We start from the raw sequence: 22,145 nt of genomic DNA, 5'->3' as shown, positions 1-22,145 counted from the left end.
ACCAGCAGCAAAAGAAGGTCAAAACTGCGCTTCACAAAAAAACATTGTCGTGAATTTACCAGTTTACCATAAAAAATCTCTATTTTCTGCATTATTCGCTTGTTTATTACGCACCAGTTTCCCGTTGTGTTCAGTGCTGTCGGCCCCTGTTTTGTTTTTTTCCCTTTTTTAAAAAAATGACCTCCAATAAGAAAGCCTAATTTCTGCTGTTTAATACCAAAGAAATGTAAACTTTTACAAATCATGCCAAACTACAAAATGCTAGGCTGTGTCTCTAATAAAACCTCTGTAACTTGTAACCAGCATCAGGTAATGCTCATATATTGATTCATGGTTTTTCTCTGTTTTTGATCTACTGCAGAATATTTTTAACGGGGTTATCTGCTATAACAAGCCAGGCCAGGAAAATCTCCTTTATGTTTTTGTGTTTTATCCTCAGTTACTTCGACACAAAGGCATCTACTGTGATGCTTACGCCTCTGTGGAAGTCTCATAAGTGTCAGCTTTGTTTTTATACATAGATATAAAATATGGATATGTGCTGATAAATAATCAAATTATAATATTTTTGACTGTCTGAGTCAAAACTGAATCTAACTGAATTGAATCGCATTGGCCATCAGTTATAGAAATCAGAGCCGATACCCAGCCCTAAGAATGAGTATCTCTGTATGAGCTTCTCCACGAGCGATGTATGAAGTAGAGCCAAACCGACTGGTGATTTCTGAGGTGGATGCCAATAGAAGTGGAACTAGCGCTGCTTTTGAAAGCCTCCTGTAGCCAATCAGAAACAAAACAAAATCTGATTTTCAGTCAGACACATCAATCAACAGGACGTCAGCCATTTCCTCTGGCCTTGTTGTCTTTCATTCTGACAGAGCTCTTAGATAACTTTTTGTTTTAGCGTACTCACAGTTGACATCAGGATCAAAGCTGTGGTACACAGCATTATATTAAGGGTGAAGGATGGGTTTATTAATTTCAAGAAAAGTTATAGTGTTCATAGATAGTTTTTCTTAAGCTGCAGGGGATGCCACTTCCCAAATATTGAATACATTTCCACATATGAACTGTTCCGTCTTTCTCTTCCCCATCTACATGCCAAATATCCTTGGGCAAGATACTAACCCCAAGATGCTGTCTGATGCATCTGTCTCTATATGAATGTGTGTGAATGTTAGATAGAAAGCACTTACATAGTAAGAGCATAGAAAAAAGTGCGTGTATGAATGGGTGAATGAGCCAAGTTGTATAAAGGGCTTTGAGTGCTGAGTAGAAAAGCACTATATAAGAACCAGTCCATTTACCATACTTTTCCCCTTTTTCCTCAGTAATGTCAAAGACATTCACTCTGTGTTGGAGGTGACAGTGTTTGATGAAGACAGAGACAGGAGTGCAGACTTCCTGGGAAAAGTGGCAATTCCATTATTGAATGTGAGTGTAATAAAAGTATATGAAAGACACACGATGTGTATGTGTGTAAAGTGCTAACATGTTTGGTTGTTGAGTTGCATCCAGCTGTATGGGTGTAATGAACAGACACTAGGCAAATTGTGCAAACGATTCAGACAAAGAAAATATTGGAATTGTCAAGGCTCGGCTGTGTGGCAGGCAGGAGGAGGACCCAAAATGCAAAACTCACACACACGGGGGTGAACTCAAAAAGCAGCTTTATTGCTGACCAAAGATAATAGGAGATACAAAACTAAACTGGGAAAAACTAACATAAAGCTCACCAGGAAACACGGGGGAATCACACACAGCATGAGGGACGACGTCACGCTGAACAGAGGGAGACGCAGACAGAAATACACAGAGGGTTAACGAGGAAAGTGGGAACACACGGGGAACACAGGTGACACTGATAATCATAACGAGACAGGGCAGGGTGAACTGAACATGACATGTACGGGCGTGAGAGTCACAAAGTAAACAGGAAGTGCACAGAGGTTCAGACAGGAGGAGAGAGAGAGCACGGGGAAAACACAGACATAACGGGCTGGGAAAACATGGAATAAAACATAAGGAGAGACGAGGGCTCACAGATACACAGAGGGGCACACAGGGGGTAAAAGCCATGAAGGGAAAACACTTAGGGAACAACACAACAGGGCAACTCAGAAAACATGGCCTAAGCAAGGAACAAAATACAAACATACAAGGAAACTAAGAACACTGGGCCAACATGGCCCAGGACCATGACAGGAATTTCTCCAAATCTATAGCACACAGTTCTTAGAGTGGTAGCACCACATAGCAAGCCATATTATGTGTTTGATCATTTCATTAAAGGGGTTAAGAAGCCATCAACACAGAAACTCTGAGACTTAGAGAACAGCAATAAGCTACAGCTGGCTGAGTTGGCACAAGTACCAACGTTACGATGCTCCTATCTTTAAGATATAAAACAAACCCAGACAGGCTTTGAAAAGAAAAAGAGTTCATTCTTGTAGTAGCTATTTTGCGGATGTTTAGTATACTAAACTTATTCAGAAACTCAAATGATCAAAATGTCATGTGTGTAGCTGGACTGTTATTATTGCTTGTAGTACCTTGAATAGCAGCATGAAAACTGAAAGCTTACAAGGTGCTTAAAAAAACAGAGAATGCCCATTAGATTGGTCTTACATGCATCCACTGAGCATGTAAAAGTCTTTTTGAATCACAGAGAATCAGTTCAGTTTCAATTCACTTTTATTTATATAGCACCAAATCACAACAAAAGTCGCTTTAAGGCGCTTTGTATTGTAAGGTAAAGCGACTACATTAATACAGACAAACCCCCACAATCGATAACCAGTTAAAGTAACTAAAGCCAAACCCAATTATGTTTTTGTGTTTTAGGTTCGTAATGGCGAGCAGAAGGGATACCTGTTGAAAAATAAGGAGCTGACAGCACCGACCAAAGGGTGCATCTACCTAGAGATTGATGTCATCTACAACGCTGTGAGAGTCACGCTGTGCTGTGAATGCTCATTTTAGAACTAAGCAAAGCAAGACTTTAGGCTGGCTTTTGTTGTGGTTTTACAGGGCGATCGTGGCTCAAGAGTTGGGAGTTCGCCTTGTAATCGGAAGGTTACCGATTCGAACCCCAGCTTGGACAGTCTCGGTCGTTGTGTCCTTGGGCAAGACACTTCACCCGTTGCCTACTGGTGGTGGTCAGAGGGCCCGGTGGCGCCAGTGTCCGGCAGCCTCACCTCTGTCAGTGCGCCCCAGGGTGGCTGTGGTTACAACGTAGCTTGCCATCACCAGTGTGTGAATGGGTGGATGACTGATTGTGTAAAGCGCTTTGGGGTCCTTAGGGACTAGTAAAAGCGCTATACAAATACAGGCCATTTACCATTTACATAGTTCTTCAGGACATTTATGTCAACAAGGTTTTTGGCTTCTAAATGTAATCAATAAAAATGTAAAACCTCTACAATACGTACATCCACTTTTTACAAACTCCTGGACCAGATAGAAAATGTTATGCCAGACCGTATTGTGTGTTTCTCTTTTTTAAGGTTAAAGCTGCTTTGAGGACTGTGGTTCCTGCAGAACAGAAATATATTGAAGAAGAACCAAAAGTCTCCAAGCAAGTATGTATCAGTATTTCCTGCTGATGTTTTTTCAAACCGGTGACAAAACTTATCATTCTTCTATAACTTGAGACTAAAAAACAACCAGCCAGTACAATACAAATATGAGTAAAGGTTCTGAAAAGGGTCATAGATTTCAAGATTTCTGGTGTTAAGAGGAAAACTTTCCAAAGTGCCAAGGGATCTGTCATTTTCCCAATGTTTAGGTTAGTTTGGGTTGGGGGGGAAGGATGTAGAAATGAACAAGGTTCAAGAGATGTTGAGTGAGGAGGAGAGAGACTTTGTTGTGATCTTGTGTCTTTGTGATACTTTAGTGGGAGCCAGTCTAGATACAGGACTTCATATGTGAGTGTTTGTGAACCATGACTGCAGAGTCACTGGGACTGTCAGGACTTCCAGTAGAAAGGACAATGTGAAAGGAAAGTGAAGGCCAACTATGTGCTAAAAGTATATATTTGTATCTATATCAGAATCAGAATACTTTAATAATCCCTAAGGAAATTGTGTAATATATAATATATTTGTACATTTTTTTAATTATCCTAATCAGCTGCATATTTCTTTGAATCTGAATATGCTATTTTTAATAGCTGTACAGTATTTTTTTATGTTGTAAATTTGCTCCGTACAGTCTCTTGTTTCTTGTTTTTTTTTTAAATTAATCTTTGTGTGATTTTGCGTGCTCCGTCTGCCTGTCTCTTTGCTGAATTTCTGAATTTCCCCAATGAGGGACAATAACGCATATTTCTTTTCTATTCTATATTGTTATGTTGGTCACAAGAGCACTCCAGGATGATGCTCAGAGTGTGGACCATTGTTGGTAACCATAGACGTAGCCTTTAACTAGACGAACTAGAAGAGGTAAATCTAATTCTGAAGCATTGCCACAACCAGGAGCTCTATATTGTTGGTGTTTACATCCTAAGGACATTTAATAAGTGAAGAGGGATCAAGGGGGTTGCTAGGCAGAGCGTTTGGTAGTTATATAGAGCTGCTAATCGTCTGCACAGAAGAGGAAGTTAAGCCATGGTTGAGGATTATCTGTGACAGTATGTAAATGATGAACACGAGTGGTCCAAGCATACATCCTCGGGGGAACAGCTTAGGTCATGTAACAACTGAAATGTTTAGAAACATCTTTGTGTCTTTCAGTTGCTCCAGCAGAACTTCAACAGAGTCAAGCGCTGCATTATGGTGCTGATTAGCTGGGGAAGTTTCATCAACAGCTGCTTTGAATGGGAGTCTGCACAGAGAAGCATTGTCTCCTTTGTGGTATGAAAGGCACTAATGCACACACACACATCCCTGTACACATGACCGATGAATGATCTACTGAGTGTCATGTTGTTTTGCTTTCTATTAGCTGTTTGTGGTGGTGGTGTGGAATTTTGAGCTCTACATGCTGCCACTAGCCTTGCTGCTTCTACTTGTGTGGAACTACTTCTTCTGCTCCAGCAGGGATGGAGCTGATGTGGTGAGAAAACAAGTAAAACGCAGGCCTTCTATAAGCGCTCCTCTTTCAGACAACGTTATAATCGCTTCATTTTCTGTTGTAGTCCATGGATGGCATGTTTGAATGGGAAGTTGATGAAGATGATAAAGAGGAAAAGGTAATGATGTTTTAAAACTATAAACATTAATATGTAATATTAACCAAGAGACTTCTTAATAGAGGAACACAGGTGTTTGGCTTATCCCAGATTGCCTTTTAGGCCTTCAAAGATAAAAATGTGTTTCTGCCTATCTGCATGCTCAGTATTACATTATATAATATTAGTTTCCTAAAAAATATGAAGGCAAATATGCAAAAGTAGCATCTGGCATTCTTGTGACCATTAACCTCGTAATAATAATAATAGCTCTTTGTTAGAAATTTATGTAGTACAAGTGTTTCAAACATTTAAGAAAAAGTTTTTTTGTGTACAGTCTTACAAAGTTCAAGTCCTTAAAGAGTTTAAGGTCTTTAGGGCTTTTATTTTGAAGGTTTAGATGCTGCTGGCTGACATTTTAGAAAGAACAACTAGCTAGCTGTCTCAGGTTCCTCAAAACCAAGATAAGGCTTCCAAAGTCAAGATGTGTTTTCCTACACAAACACACGGAAAGATTACTTCACAATCACCATCTGGACAGTCATGCCTATGATGCCTATGTATTCATGATGTTTCTCCTGTCCCTGTCAGGACTCAGAGCCCAAAGGCTTTATGGATAAACTGTACGCCATTCAGGACGTGTTTATCAGTGTTCAGAATGCTCTGGATGAGGTGGCGTCCTTTGGAGAGAGAGTGAAGAAGTATGTTTTCTGGGTTAACAAGTTTCCTCTCTGATTCCTTTTTGCAGCTGTTTGTTGTGAAGCTGTTAGGTGTGACTTGTGATTTTTCACATACATCCAGTTGAATGTTTTTTTTTAATGAGCTCTTTTGTCCTTTTCTACCCGCAGCACTTTTAACTGGACCGTGCCTTTTCTAAGCTGGTTGGCAATCACTGCCTTGTGTTTGGCCACATTTCTTCTCTACCTCATACCTTTACGATACCTCGTGCTTGCATGGGGTGAGTCTTGATTTCACAACACACAGACGACTACACACACAGACAAAAAAATGTTACGCTATGTTGGTGTAGAGCTGGTGCACGAGAAAGGGAGTTTCAGTTACATTTTTGTGAGGCTCCAGATCGTTTACCTCAAAATTATGAAATATGGTCCTGGCTTTAGGGGGATGAGGTCTCTGCCCTTCTAGATGTTTAATGAAATACTTAGTGCTCATATTTTATTTTTATTTTTTAAGGTTGTGGGTAAACTTGTAACTAATCTAATGGGAATCCAATTAGATAAACATCCACCTGTTTCTATCTTCTGGGCTCTATGTTCTAAATGATTTATGCTCACCATGTTGGTTTTTGGACCATATTTGTGAGAGTAGAGTTAGCTTTTAAAGCAAGCAGTTTCCTGGAAGAGAAACCTGCTACTTATTGCCAGGTAACACAGTAATAGAATAAAAACTATATTAGTTATGGCATTCTTTAAAATACCAGGCTGCAACCATCTTAATTCATAGTGCAAATGAGCATTTTTACATGGGACTTTATCAAAGCAACTTGATTTGATGGTTACCAAAAAGATCTTGTAGATCTTGCCTTAGTGTTGTTGTATTTATATCATGTAATGAACCATGGTGACTCAGTCTCAGCTTGGACTGCTTGGTCTCTGCTAGTCCTCAAACAGTTGTTTTTTCTGCAGGTGTGAATAAGTTCACCAAGAAACTTCGTGATCCATACATGATCGACAACAACGAGCTTCTTGACTTCCTTTCCAGAGTCCCCTCTGATGTTCAAGTGGTGGGTAATTTTGTAATCCATGAAGAAAGCATGTAAATAGAGGTACATCGTATGTAGGAGAACTTCAGAACAGGATGTTTCACAAAACGAATCCTCAGGCTACAGCGGCTGTCATTCACGAGGCATTCACGCCTCAGTCCCTGAGTTCTCAGTCAGTGTACTGCATGGACACAGTTAATACTGGAAATGTTTCCTTTTCAACATATTGGAAGAACAGTATTTAAGTGAATCACACAGCTGTCATTTACTGTGTTTGCATTTTCATTAAAGTCATAGAAAAGCATTTTAAAGTCACATTTATATGATAGATGAAGCACATAGTCCTGTTTGCTGTCGACAGCTGCCTGAGCATTAGTGTTGTGTGTGGCTTTAATAAACACCTACAGGTATCACGCAGCAGATAACATGAGACCTGCTCATACACACACATGTAACCTGATTAAAAGCACATCAGTAATTTATATTCTGTGGTCGTTTGTACAGGTGTGGTTAGATACAGGTTTCAGGTTTATGTGGTGGTTTTTCAGAAGGAGACTTTCCTGGATTTTCTTGTGCTCCATCTAAGCTCTTAGGAATCATTCAGAGAATGAATTTCCTGATCCTGCCCAGCTGCCCTCAACCTCTGACTGCGCATTTCCCCTTCACGCTGTTTCCAGAGAGAAAGCTCAGTGTTTTCTCTGTAAGAAAGTGAAGCTGGGCCTGTGTTGTTAGATTAGGTCACTGGTGCTGCTCTAGGTAGATTCTATACTGTATGAACCAGAGCTGGAGTCTGTCTGTTGTCACAGTATTATCTGTTTGTGTTGATGGACAGATGCAGTATCACGAGCTGAAAGTTGACCCCGGGCAGAGCCCCAGCAAACGCCGGAGGACAAACCTGAGCTAGCTGTAAACAATGTAAACTATCTTGTTTATATGTTTCTTGTAAATTTTAATTATTATGAGAAGTTGTAACTGTTAAGTGTTTTCTTTTTGTTACTGAGGAAGGACACTGATTTTCTAAATCTTTTAAAAGACAAGACGAAGCTGTTCATGTTTTTTAATCTCTCTCATTTCTCATAAGAACTCTGCACACAAACTAAGTAACTGTGGTAATAATAATGATTGTCATGAGTATACATGTATAGTGTGTCCCAGAGTCTGCATGTAATGAAGATGTGCTTCTGTTTGCATGTAAGCATTGCATCTCCAGCTTTTTGATTTCTCTCAACATGTTTGTGCCATTTCAAACGGGATGCCAGCGTCCCATGCTATGTTGAAGATAGAGCTGCATGCATTTATACACCTACAGTAAATAAAATCTCCTATTTGGAAATATTATCTTTTTCAGGAAACATTTCTTTCTAAAGATGAAATACTAACATCTCAGCTCAGTGGGGTTTTTTTCTTTTTGTCTGCTTCTCACTTCTTCCAGTTTGCTTTCTCTGTTTCTTTTTGTTTTTTGCCTTTTTGGACCACATCTTAGTGTTACTCGACTTACTCGTCATCTGTTCTTTTTAATCACTCGTGTTTTCATGATGTGATCTGCATGTCTGCGTAAGCTGCTGGTTGTATGTGTTTTGCATGACTGAAATTATATGCAAGGTGCTGAATGTGTTTATCTCTGCAAACTGCACTGACCTGATACTGTTTACTCTTACCACCAGATCATTACGTCTGTCGCGCTGCACATTATCTCTCTCTGTTTCCTGTTGCACTGTCTGTAATTACTGTGGTTGGAATGAAGCCAAAAGTAGGACAGACTGTATCAAGTGTGTAGCATTCCTCTGGCAAAATATATTTCTACACAGACCCACATGGCTTTCTGTGTCTGATATGCAGTTTACAAAGTGAGCTTGAGCAGATCCCTTAGAAAGATTCATTATATTTCCAAAGGTGGTAAGTAGTGTCTACATAGAGGGACTCATGAATAGGGCTTACTGGGAACAGGCCTGGGGGAGCTGGATTCTCTCTGGTCAAATTAAAACAGCCTAAACCATGAAGCCGACAGATTTACACCCTTCCTGTTCACTTCTTGTGAAACAGTGACTGCCTGCAGTGTGTCAGTGATGATAATGTTTGACAGACTAAATAAATCCATTGAGTTCTTTTAACTTTAAGTAAATTAGCACAAGGGAAAAAAAGTGTTAATGAGAAAAGTGAATTTTAAATTCAGAGTAAAGTAGAAGATTTGAATTTCAAAGATTTGTGTTGCATGTAAAATTTTTGTTTTTAAGCTGTAGTCTTCTGACTTTTTATTGCAAATTTTTGCTTATGAAATTAATTCAGCGATTTCTTTTTATTAAGTAGTTCACTGTAGCACAAAGAAACACTGGGGTAGGATTGTAACTCAAACATCCAACTAAAAGATTACTTTCAAAATTTACTTTCACTGATAAATGGATGGCGGCAGTTAGCACTACCATCTCAATACTCCAGCAACAAGGTTCTGAGTTTTAACTCCCTTTGCCAGTAACGGCTTTGTATTTATCTACCAGCAGGGGGACCCCTTAAGTCATGGTGGATGGTAGAAGATGCCTTGGGGTCAATTTAACAAGAAGTATCAGTTGACTTCTAGTTGACTAAAACTGAACTAAATGTGCTAACATTTTAAATTCACTAGCATAACAAAAGCTACATTTTTAGAATAAAGTGGGAGCTAACTGAAACATCATTATATACTCTCAACTTCACCTGAAAGAAAATCAATGTATACAGGAAATGTTTTTAGTTCAGTTTGTCAGTCTGATCAAATCTTCTCACAGCCTGTCTGATGAGATTTTAGTGCAAAATTTGAGACATGGGATGTGAGCATGATTGCCTTCGCAAGGTGTTGTGTGCCTTGTGTTTAAAGTTTGAAAAGGAGGAAAAAAGGAGACTTGAAATGACTGAAAACTGCTGAAAGACTTAAAATGGCCAGGAATTTAATTATTTGGCCTTCACTTTGTGTGCCATGTCTGGAGAAAACCGTGGCACTGCACTTCTGAGAAAGCTGAAGGTCAGAGATTATTATATTTCAGTTTTACGTTTTTAAGAAAATCTTGTTGTTATAATTCAGGGTGTGAAATGTGAAAAAACAGTGGATTTAAGCTGTTTCAACAGAAGCCTGCACCATACCAATATGCAAGAAAGTTATGTGAATATCGCTTCCATGCAAACTAGTTTAGAAAGCATACAGACACATGCTGAATGAGGAAGTACCAAAACAGGCAAAACTGTGCAAAGCCAGATTTTAACTGATGTCTTTTCTTTGCTCTCTGCCCATCTATTTGAGCTCAGTTTTATATAGCACCAAAATATTGAATGTCAGGCCACTTTGAACTGTGAGATCAAGACTGGATTAGACAGAAACCCCAACAATCCCCTATGAGGATGGTGAGAAGAGAGAGGGAGACCGTGGTGAGAAGGAAATCTCTTTTCATGAACAGAAGATCCCAGAAGTGACCAGTTTGGGGGTGAGGAGGAAGAGAAAACAAACAGAGAATGGGATGTTTTTTTGTTTTGTTTTGTTTTATCTTACCATTATGAAAGAAGTAAAACTTTTATTTCTTGTGCTTTTGAATTGACAGACTTAGTTTTATCTTCATGTCAAGCATTTAGAAGACTTTTACATGGCAAGAAAGGCCCTGTGATGAATCTTTCCAGCGTGACAGATTGGGAGCGTCCTTTCATGTCTTTGACCCGCTATTGATCTTCTGATTAATCACATGAGTTAAGGTGTGAAAACAGGTGTGGGTCACTCGAAGAGGAGTGAAAGAAGCCATCTATGTAATAATGTAATAGTTGATATACTTCATATGAGTCCTTTGATACTCTTTTCAAAGTAATGTCTGAATTGGAGATATAAGAAGAAATCTTGATGAGGAACTTCACATCTGTCTGAGATGATTTTAGTATCGATAATATATAAAGTCTGTCTTTATTAGAAAGGCCACTGTGTGAACATCTGCAGTGGCCTGCCTAATAAAGACAGCTCTATGAGTTTCCTGTTTTCTGACTCCATCAAAGTATAACAGTTTTATGTGTGCTGATAAATAATAGTCTTTGGTAAGCCCATCCCTCCCTCATTGTGTCATACTGGAGAGCTTATAATTCACGCCAGGAAATTTACCTTTCCAAATAAATCTATTTATCACTTTGTCTCATTCTCTAAACTGGTAATCACGGATGTGGATAAGCAAAACTAGAACAAACAGAGCAGTCTGGGCAAGATATTAGTTTTTCCCACCATTATTCTGCTCAAGTTCTAATGGCAGGAGAGCCCATCTATCAAGAGCCTTGTTTCTCTTTTTATTGATATGTGCATAATTTTCAATAGAAATTTACTACATTCATAATCTTATACCCAAATAACATATAGAAGTAGCTCCCAAGGTCTCCTAGTATTTCATAGCTTGAGAGACTAGGGGAAGTTTAAACATTAATATTAAGAGTATACCCTGCATCTGCAACAAGTTAATTAATCTAGAAACTCCTCGTTCTGAATTCTGATCATGGTATTGTCTGCCTGAAGAAAAATGTTATACTCCGTTTCCCTTATTGTAATAACATTGAGCTCTAAATGCGGATTGATCCTCATCAATTAAAAAGGGCATCACTTCCTCCAATCTTTTTGTTAGAATGGTATATTTGTGTATATTTTTTTAAATCCTGGCTCGTTACACTGACTGGTCAATATGCGGCACACATTGGTATGCTATAGGATCCCTGCCAGTTGGTCCCACAGACTTTGGTCTGTGGGACCAACTGGCAGGGATCCTCACCAGGTTGTTCAACCTCTCCCTGACTCACGCCACCATTCCCACCTGTCTGAAGGCCTCCAGCATCACTCCCAACAACAAAAAGACTAGAATAGACAGCCTCAATGACTACACAACTATAGCCTCACAAACAGCTTCTTCTCCTGGGCCACTTGGACAGTTAACAAACATTAGCACCCCACACCCAAACCCTGCCTACAAATCTGGGCCATGGTCTGAATAACTCCCATCACTCAGGGTACTCACACACAGACTCTGTTTAGACCAGCTCTTGGGAATAACCAAAATGACTGCCTCACTCTGGGGGTATGGACTCTTTGTTTTGAAGTATAATTAAAAATCTTTTGCAATAATGGTACCAATTCTTCCCTCACTACTTATAACACTCTCCTGGGAATCTGTCATTCCCCGTCAATTAGAGTAAAAGAAGAAGACATAAGCCTGTTAATTCATGAGCTGCTCTTTCTTTTGTAAATTTATCATTGTGCAATCTCCCAGCGGAGGGCAGGTCTCGCTTAACAAGAAAGTGTTCTACTACTTACTTTCTTAAAAGTAATGGATTATGTTACTTAAGTACTCCCAGGAGAAAGTAATTCATTAATTCTTGTTACATTACTTTCTGGTTTCTCTGTAAAATGACCTGTTGTTGTGAAAAAGCAACTGTTGCTGTGACTTTGCACACTTAATTCAGCTGATTGTAGTGCATGTGCAAGTGGAATCAATAAGCAGGATAGATAGGCAGGCAGGCTAACACTTCCAACGAATAGAACTACTGGGAACTGGCTCTCTACAAGCACCGGTTCTTGATTCCCATCCCTAGATACATCTGAACAAACCACAAGATTTCTGGAATAACGAGACCAAAGTGGAGATGTTTGTCGAGAGTGCACAGCAGCACCTTTGGAGAAAACCAAAAAGCACAAACACCTCAGACCAACTGTCAGCTTGCTGGTGAAGGGATGATGATTTGGGCACCTTGCAGTCACTGAGTGGAGCATAAACTCCTCTGCATACAAAAGTGTTCTAGAGTCAAATGTGAGGCCATCTGTTTGACAGCTAAAGCCTGGATAAAACTGGGTCATCAACAGGACAATAGTTTATTTATTTAAAAGGGACAGTGGATAAATGTAAATATTCTAGAATTAGCTAAAAGTCTACTTTGCATCTGCAGTCCCTGGCAGGTCAGACAAACACAATAAATAAGGAATTTAGCACGCCATCAGGCAATGTACAACAATCTAATCCAGACAACAAATACATAAAATTACAACAAAGAATGTTATAATACAATGAAACAGAAAACAACAAATAAATAAAAACATACAACATTAAAGATAACACATATTAATATCAAGCTAGTGATCATGAATCTGATTCCTCTTTAGCCATCGTTTGAGATTAGTTTTAAATGTGTTGAAGGCAGCACATTCTCTTATTACAGCTCAAATATTGTTCCAAATCTCACTACCTTTCACTGATAACACCTGTTTACTGAATGTCGTTTGTCTAAAAGGTATTGCACAATCCCCTCTGGATACTCTTCCATTGATATTGCATTTAAACACAAACTCCACCTTATAAACAGAAAAAGCTAACTTAAATATTTTACAGTTTTTAACACTTTTTTTAGGTATTTTTTTAGATAAAGTAAAACTATAGCTTTTAAATCGCCATTTGATACCTCAGTAAATATGGCCTATGCCTGTTGCAGCAGTCACTTAATCGTCTAAGTAACAATACGTCACATTAATAAGGAACTGGGAGCATTAAAACAGTTTATTCAATTCTTTATTGCACACTGTGCCTGTGTGTTTCCACAAACCGTCTTATCGTTCCAAGATTATTTTTTAAAAACTCTCATTTTGTGACAAACCCTGTGGGGACAAGTTGGCAAACGTCTTGTCTGTAAGTCGTATTATGTCAGCGGCGGAGGCTGAGCCGTGCTCCTTTCTGTGTAAGCAGGCTGGCCAGTTCGTGCGCACATGCGCACGAACTGGCCAGCTTTAAGCTTTAAGAGCGCAGCGCTGGAAGCAGACGCCAGCAAAGATCGGTAGAGAAGCACAGGCGCACTCGGAGGAGGAGGGCGCAGATCTCCTGCGGACCATCAGCTACCAGATGAGCCATCACTGACAGCCGCAGACCCGGCTCTGCGCTGGGCACCCGGAGCGAGGCGCATGCATTTGTGCCACACGGCTCTACTCACAACTTGTTCTCCATAGACACTTTTCCTCATCCTGTTTACTTGTCCATTCGTTGTCATCATGGTACTGGGCAAAGTGAGGGCCTTGGCGATCTACTTTGACAGTCTGAATGAGAACAACCTGCCGGTGTTCTCCGGAGGAGACCTGGTGTCGGGGAGGGTTGTTGTGGAGGTCACTGGGGATGTGCGGGTCAAGAGCTTGGACATAACCGCGAGAGGAGTCGCCAAGGTCCGGTGGACAGAGTCGAGAAACGCCGGAGCAAACACGGCTTATACTCAGAACTACACAGAGGAGGTGGAATACCTGCATCATTACGACACCTTGATAGGAGAGGAGAGAGGTAAGGAGTTGCTCCTTTTTCTTCTGCTGTTTCGTGATCTGTGTGAAGTGGTGCGGCGCAACTGATCACTGCAAACTTTTGACAGAAGCTCGTCCCCAAACTTTCTTACCGCGGAGTGCGTAATCGTGTGCCAGAGCCACAGAACACCGGGACCCTCCGCGCAGTGGTACTGATGCAGCAGCTGTAGGCGCGATCCATCCTCACTTAAAACCAATTATTAAAGCAAACGTTTGATACGCGAAGGGATGAGGGAGTCTGCTTTTACATGCGGACTGTCTGGATGTTGACATCACAGGGAGGAGGGAAAAAGTTGAAATCTTCCAGTGAAACACTTGATGAAAAAGAGCAAAATCGAAAACATGGCGCTTCGTATTTTAGAGCAACATTTTGGTTGAACTAATGGCACAAGGACCTTTTTACTGATGACATCTTCAACTAGGCTAGCACAGGCAACTCCCTTTGTTAGAAGCGGTTCAAACCTGTTCAGAAACTGCCAGCGAGAGAGGGAGGGGGGAGGACCAGGCTGACGCTCAGCGCGTGTTGTAAAATCAGCTGCTGCTCCTAACACTTGTATACCTGTGTTGGAGGACCAGATGATTTGGGTAAGAGTAAAACATGTCACATCAAGGATTTAGGTCACACGTGAACTGTCTGTTCAGCAGGTTTTTTTGAATTATTAGAGGTTGGGAAGATGAATAATCTCAAAACTGAAACGATGCAGCCTGCAGGAGTCTGGTCTGTGGACAGAGCTTCTTTTCCCAGCAGTCTAGAGGCACAGCTTTTGCTCTTTGTTTACTCAACGATGGATGGTGGAAAGGTCAATAAGAAAAGACACAATTTCACAGGTCTTGCAGAGTATTTAGACTTAAACAAAGTGCTGCATCCACCTGGTGGCTGTCTCTGAAGACTTCCAAAAAATCTCATGAGCTTCCAGGAGATGCAGCTTGGCTCTTTGTTGTAAGTTGAAGACATCTTTACAACATCCTGGAGTTCCTTGCAGATCTCACTTTGACCAAATCACAGTACAATAATGTGACAACACAAAAAGTAACACATTTTCAAAAGTCCGAGCCTTGAAGTATCAGAAATTTGCAATTTTTTAAGTTTAACTGATTGACTTACCATTAATAGTCGTTGTATGTTTTTAAAGGTCTGTCAGTATTTTTGAACAAATGCAATTTTTTAATCAGTAGATAGAAAACTCAATTTAAGTGGCTTATTTGTCATTTCATTCATTAAAATAAAAATTCTTTTGGGCAGATGATGGAAGGGCAGAATATTCCACATATCTCCTGTTAAAAAATTCATCATTGTCATCCTTTGCTCAGTTGAATAATGACTGTTACAGTTTACATCAACCAAACCAGAACATATCCAGCGTCTAATGATGTAACCACTCGCATTTAAAAGGTGACTTTGGAGACATATCATCATTTTTGCTTGCTAAAAGTACTTTAAGTATTATTTCAGCTCAGCTGGTAAAATTAACTTGAAGGTCATGTTTGGACCCTTTCAAAAACCTCAACACTAAACTCTCACTCACTCTGCTTCTACGTGGGTCATATCTCTTTTCTCTAAGCACAGAAGTGCCTGTAAGAAAAGAAAGATGAAACTAGCTGGGTGTCTTCTGATAACAGGGCATGACTGTAGAAGAGGACGTTTTTCCTTCATCCGTTCAGTGGTTTCAGAGTTTGCGTGAGAGCGGCAGGTTACCTGGAGTTTGCTGTCACTGTGTCTATAACACCCTTCCTCTCTACCTCCCCCACCTTCTCCTCTTTCATGCCACACACCACATGGCTGGGCTAATTGTGGGCAGGGGCTTGCCGGGGCTGAACCAATCAGAGCGAGACTTGCAAATTCATGTCACGTTGTCCACCAATGGGAGGACGAGTTGTAATGCCTGCGTTGGAGTTTCCAGCTGAAGGAAGCTGCTCAGTCTGGTTCATACCGGTCTACTCCTGCTTGCTCCGTGTTGCCGGTGACTTGACAGGGCGCACGCTTATACGCGCACTGACATACACACACACACTGGCCGTTGATGACAGTTCTCATAGCAAACACAGACATACATAAACAGCAGAGACTGAGGACGAAGCAGAACTGAGGTGGAAAGAAGCTGAAGTTCAGCAGGAGCATTTAGACGCAATATCACACACAAACAATAAGAGATGAAATGAGGAAGTGCTGCTTCTCCCACAGGGTGTGTTGCTTTGGCAGCCCTCTGACACCGCAAACAAGCTGCTTTTTCGCATTCAGGCAAAACAACTGTTACTAGAGTTTCTCAAATGAATTTTGTGACAGTAGAGAGAAGACTGGATGTGAGTGCTTCCCAAAAAGTGTAAGATATAGCCAACAACCCATTTTTTAGGGCATAACCTCATAAAATTCAGAAGGTCGCCAGGGTGGCATCTTTAATTCTTGTTGTGATTGACCAACAAAGCAAATATATTAAGTATAAAAGACCAATCCAATTTTATTTATCTAGAAGTACGGTTGGCTCATGGTGCTTTATATTGTAAATACCCTACAGGCACAGGTAAAGCAGGGCTTGTTTGTTTCAGAGGCTGAAAACTGCTGATAGCAAAGTTTAATATGACAAAGAGCAGCATATCTGGAAGCTACAAATGGAGAATCTGCAGTTTTGCTTTAAAAAAAAAATGTATTGCCATTTTTCCATCTCCAATTGTGCCATTTTTTTTTTTATCTCCAAACCTTTTTGTCCTCGTGATCAAATGCCTTTCTTTGTGTGTGTGTGTGTGTGTGTGTGTGTGTGTGTGTGTGTGTGTGTGTGTGTGTGTGTGTGTGTGTGTTTAATAATCCCTCTGAGGTGAATTGGAGTTCATTGTGTAATAAGGCTACCTGACATTGTGCATCCATAGCTTGTACCAAAATGTAGGAGGCTAGGTGCAGTGTGCAGGTGTACTCAGTCTCAGTGTTCTCTGTCTTTCAGATGAGGACTGTCCAGAGGAGGGCGTGACTGTCCTGCACCCAGGCTTACATGAGTTTGCTTTCAGCTTCAACCTGCCTCAGATGTGAGTACACGTACACCTACACGTACATGAGAATTTCATCATTAATTCTTCCCTTCACTGCATTTCTCTTTATTTTCATCAGAGCTGAGGTTTTACAATTTTACAGTCTTGAGAAGAAACATTTGAAGATTAAACCTAAGATTTAGAACTATTGTCCTGTTACAATAAAACAATCTTTTGTTGTTGCCTCATGTCAGTGAACTAGTTATTCCACACAGTTTTATTTAAAAGTCTAATCACCTGATTTTAGGTAATTTAATTACATAATTTGCATTAAAACTGTATTGAAAACTCACCAAATTGTTTTTATAATCAGAATTTAACAAAAGGATTAAAAAAAATTCTCAAAGATCAACAAGAAGAAATGTGATGTGAAAACATGTTCATGACATGGTTGCTGACATGACTGTGAAGAAATAAATGCATACATTAATAAAGAAAACTGAATGCTCTCTACTTCCTGTTTTGTTTTTTTTTATATATTTTCTGCTGGAACTTAAATGTAACGCAGCACAGAGAAAAATGTGTTTGTGAGAAGCTGTTTTCTATTTTATTCCCACATTTTCCAAAATTGACATTTAGTTTCTTCACTGGACATTTTTGCAAATGAGTGCTTCCACATCGTGGACCAGATTATGTATAATTAACATTTTTAAGCTAATATGTTCTTGTTGTAATACAAAAATATACAAAATATACATAAAACTAATCAGTCTTAATTCGGTACGATCTACACTAACCTAACTGCCGTCTCCACTCTTGATGTTGTCTCATTAAAAACATATCTTCCACAGATACTACCTTCTAATATTCACATAACCAAAGTAATTGAGAGATACATCAATCTTGTTGATGATGTAAAAAATCTGAAACTTGGATAACAAAACATTTGTAATCAGACAAATGTATCTGATGAAATACAAAATTAGGAAAATAAGGGGGTGGAGCGGGTATGGATAAATAAATAGTATCAGTATAGAGGCACAATAATGCGGTTACTGTTTACCTTGTAAAGAAAGATTTCGCTTACGACTATGAACCTGCTCCGTGAACTGTGTAACTGTAGCTGAGGCTTCATGTTTCAGATGTCTATAAGCAAATTTTACTAAAGTAACTGTTGCCGTCTGTATTTGTCACATGGTTTTGTTTATATAACTGTTTGAAGGCCCAGACAGGTACAGTTACCTAAATTTTTTTTTTTTTTTGAAGATTAAACAAAGATTAGAGACAGATTTGTATACCAGGACCCTGAGTTTTACCTTGTGAACCTTTGGAGGTATTTGACCCCTAGGTTTTGATAGTATATTTAAAAATGAGGGACAGCAGTAAGAGACGCTGACCTTCAGTTATTTTTTTTCTGAGTACCAGGACTTGTTGTACTGGTTCTTGTTCTGAAGGAAAGGATGTTGAACTTGCACACAGAGCATAACCACAGACCACCCACACTTTTTAATCGTCCTCCCTTCCCGTCTTTTCTTTTTCTTTCTCAGGGCTCTGGCGACTTCCTTTGAAGGGAAGCATGGCAGTGTGAGGTACTGGGTGAAAGCTGAACTGCACCGTCCATGGCTGCTCCCCGTCAAAGTGAAGAAGGAGTTCATTGTGTTTGAACACATCGACATCAACACTCCCCTGCTGCTGGTAAGCCTGTTCACTTTACGAGGAAAGATCCGTATGACTCCCAGTGCACTGCAGCTGTGTAGCTTAGCTTAGCACTAAGACTGGAAACATTGCTAACACATCTACAAGTAACATGTTATTTATCCACACAAATAAAAAGATAGACAGCTTTTATTGTGGTGTTACTCTTAGTTCTTCTTCCATTGCTGCATTGTTCTCATGCTGAAAACAGTGGTTTTAAAAATGTCAAACTGCTCCTTTAAAGGGTCCAGGTTCTGAGTTGAATGCTCTTTCTTTAAAATCTTTTGCCAGCAGTTTAAAGAGATCATATGTGTTAACAGGCCCCTCAGGCTGGTACAAAGGAGAAAACGCTGTGCTGCTGGTTCTGTGCTTCAGGCCCCATCTCCCTCAGTGCCAAAATAGAGCGAAAGGGCTACACACCAGGTAAGCCACACCTCCTACAACTTCCCCCAGGTGTTCTCTTCTATTTTTGGGAATTCACTTATCTTGCTTCTCTCTCAGTCTGACAGACTGATTTCTTCTCCCCTCTTTCCAAGGTGAGTCAATCCAAATTTTTGCTGAGGTGGAGAACTGTTCATCACGCGTTGTGGTCCCTAAGGCCGCGCTTTACCAGACTCAGACCTTCTTCGCTAAGGGGAAGGGGAAGGAGATCCAGCAGCTGGTGTCCAATGTGCGAGGAGATCCTCTGCCACAAGGGAAGAGCCAGAGCTGGGAGGGAAAACTGCTCAAAATCCCTCCTGTGTCCCCCTCCATCCTGGACTGTCCCATCATCAAAGTAGAATACGCCCTTGTGGTGAGTTCACATGTTTTTTCATATGTTAAATGAAATATGATGCCAAGCTTCCCTTTGCTGATTTTATTCAGGGACACTGACAGGAGCATAAAACAAAGGATTCAGAATACAGGATATTTGCAAGGTTACATTTGTCTGATAAAACTGCATTCAAAGTCAACTTGATAAATACGTTGGACTATTTTAAATCCAATGAAAAATGCCTTCGAAAAATAAAAGAAAACAAAAGAAAAACAATTATTTGCTACTGACATCTGATTAACTGATTATATGAACTGATTATCTGATTAACTGACTAACCTTTTTATAATACCCTAGCACTATTTGGCTAATAAGCTGGTACAAAAACAAAAGACATATTACTTCCTTGTGATGTACAGATAGCCTTAAACAATAATAAACTCATCATAAACCTGCTTTTAAAACACTAAAACATTCATTCACTTGTCTCCTTTGCATGTTTGCTTCCTGCTTGCAGGTGTACGTGGACATTCCAGGTGGTTTGAATTTGTCACTCTCATTGCCGTTGGTGATAGGAACCATACCTCTTCATGCTTGCACCACCCGCACCTCCAGCATCAGCAGCAACTGCAGCACTTTGAGCTGGCTGGGCCTGCCAGAGAGACCTGAGGGTATGTACTGTAAATGCAGATGCTTGCATGCATGTTTATGTGCACAGGGTACAGAATGTCAACTTACGCCTGTTTGTTTATTGCAGCTCCACCAAGCTACAGTGAGCTGGCCATATCAGAGTCTCACAGGCAGGATTATCTGCAGGGATGTGATAGGTCTGACGCGGAGGGTGAGGACCGCGGATCTCTGCTAACATACATCACAGAGTTCAGATATCTGCCTCCGCCACTGTATTCGGAGGTACTTTTATCACACACACACACACACACACACACACACACACACACACACACACACACACACACACACACACACACACACACACACACACACATCGTCGCCTCACAGGAAAAGTGCCCAAACAACATAAACAGACCTAGAATGAAGTCCAGTCTTTGTACAAAAAATATCCAGACAAGACACAAAAACATCTAAAATAACATGTCATTCAGTGAGCCCAAATCACAAATAGAATTTGAACCACTTTTATGATTTTCAGACCTATCCAAAACAAAGTGAAATCACTGACAAACAGAATTAGGAAGCAGCACCTGTATGGGTACAAGATGTAGACGCAACTAATAAAGGCTAATGACACACAAAAATACATTTGCCTCACAAAAACAAACTTCACCTTTTTTCAGTGTTATAGTTATCACTTCACGAGGATCCTGTAGTCATAAAGCTGTGTTTTCCCCTTCCACCCCTTCCCTCTAGGTCGATCCTTATCCTGACCCCTTGGAGGTGCAAGGGACTGTGGAGGTCAGGAGACCTGACACCTGTCCCTCCCGCTGAGGAGAGTCCGGGATCGCTGAAGCCTGTGCACAAAAAGACAGAGCTGCTCTCAGCCACCTGGCCCACACAGCCAGCTTCTCACCAGATTATATATCACCGTAAATAAGGCTGGACTCTGCCTGACCCGGGGAAAATCAGCTGAGAGAGTATTTGGTGACCATTGAAGTGATGGACCAGGGATTTCATGCCGTGCTGGATCCGCCATATCGTGTGCTCAAGACATGGCAAAAAAAGACAGTTTTTTAACACCACTTTATGACTCTGACAAGGCAGAGAACAAAGACTACTCCAAGTGGTCAGAAGAAGCCTCCTCCTGCCTCACAGTGAATTTTGCACATGCCGTTATTACTGTTTTACTATCAGTGGTTTTCTATACTGCAGATTGCCGCAGGCCTATACGCTACAGTATATATATATGTATATGTATACATAGAATATTTCACTCTAAATGGGCACATTAGTGACAGGATAAGAGCTATCTGCAGTAGTTCAGATGGCTGAACTTGTGACTGTGGCCTGAAGCTGCCACTGTCCCCACTGTCCCCCCTGAACAAAGATGAAAATTCATTGAGATTCAAAAAAAAAAAAAAAAAAAAAGACAGATGGCATCACTGATGCAGAAATGTGTCACATCAACGACCACCTCGAGCGTTTAGAGCTCACGTAGTGTGTGTGTGTGTGTGTGTGTGTGTGTGTGTGTGTGTGTGTGTGTGTGTGTGTGTGTGTGTGTGTGAGTGAGGGAAAGAAAGTTTAGAGACCAGGTGTAAACCCCAACTGGGTCCACAGAAAAAGCACAACTGCAACTAACTAAGATAAAATACCGCAAGTCGCCTGCTGGTTTCAGCTCTAAACTAGAGCTTCTCTTGCTGTAGATTTATCCAGAAGCTTTGTGCTTGCAAAAAAAAGAAAAAAGAAAAAGGCAAAGCATAAAAGGTAAATGTTTACAGTTGCATATATCAAATTGAGAATGTTGTCCAAACATGACTTCTTCCACGTAAAATTTCAGATTACCAAGTGCAATATATTTTTGTATTTGTGATTTTTCTTTTGCACTAGTTTTTCA

The 22,145-nt window shown here is 40.3% G+C and overlaps 2 protein-coding genes across 2 annotated transcripts in view; both read left to right on the top strand.

Moving 5' to 3' along the window:
• mctp1b (multiple C2 domains, transmembrane 1b) overlaps nt 1–12,608 on the top strand; it is a 42,859-nt gene extending 30,251 nt beyond the window's left edge. Inside the window, exons 12-21 of the mRNA XM_085414763.1 lie at nt 1,332–1,434; nt 2,845–2,946; nt 3,507–3,581; nt 4,734–4,853; nt 4,945–5,055; nt 5,138–5,191; nt 5,762–5,871; nt 6,019–6,128; nt 6,817–6,914; nt 7,726–12,608. Of these exons, the coding sequence (XP_085270889.1) occupies nt 1,332–1,434; nt 2,845–2,946; nt 3,507–3,581; nt 4,734–4,853; nt 4,945–5,055; nt 5,138–5,191; nt 5,762–5,871; nt 6,019–6,128; nt 6,817–6,914; nt 7,726–7,797 (955 nt within the window). The 3' untranslated portion in view covers nt 7,798–12,608. The remainder of the gene's footprint in view (nt 1–1,331; nt 1,435–2,844; nt 2,947–3,506; nt 3,582–4,733; nt 4,854–4,944; nt 5,056–5,137; nt 5,192–5,761; nt 5,872–6,018; nt 6,129–6,816; nt 6,915–7,725) is intronic.
• Nucleotides 12,609–13,256: 648 nt separating this feature from the next.
• arrdc3b (arrestin domain containing 3b) lies at nt 13,257–21,880 on the top strand. The gene is made up of 8 exons (XM_085414764.1): nt 13,257–14,191; nt 17,142–17,223; nt 18,714–18,861; nt 19,182–19,284; nt 19,398–19,654; nt 20,133–20,286; nt 20,373–20,527; nt 21,005–21,880. Exons 1-8 carry the CDS (start codon nt 13,912–13,914, stop codon nt 21,080–21,082), a joined length of 1,257 nt encoding a protein of 418 aa, XP_085270890.1. The 5' UTR covers nt 13,257–13,911; the 3' UTR covers nt 21,083–21,880.
• Nucleotides 21,881–22,145: the final 265 nt, after the last annotated feature.

This window comes from Rhamphochromis longiceps, linkage group LG7 (assembly GCF_057381845.1).
Source record: "Rhamphochromis longiceps isolate RC_006_pf linkage group LG7, R_longiceps_female_GT1.1, whole genome shotgun sequence".
In the NCBI taxonomy this organism is placed as follows: Eukaryota; Metazoa; Chordata; class Actinopteri; order Cichliformes; family Cichlidae; genus Rhamphochromis; species Rhamphochromis longiceps.
This window is presented reverse-complemented; position numbering and strand designations above follow the sequence as displayed.

Excerpts from the sequence above, each read along its gene's own strand:
- arrdc3b (XM_085414764.1), top strand. The coding sequence starts at position 13,912 with ATGGTACTGGGCAAAGTGAGGGCCTTGGCGATCTACTTTGACAGTCTG. Across the intron at positions 19,655-20,132 it reads AAGTAGAATACGCCCTTGTG|GTGTACGTGGACATTCCAGG; the intron begins GTGAGTTCACAT and ends TCCTGCTTGCAG. Across the intron at positions 20,287-20,372 it reads CCTGCCAGAGAGACCTGAGG|CTCCACCAAGCTACAGTGAG; the intron begins GTATGTACTGTA and ends TGTTTATTGCAG.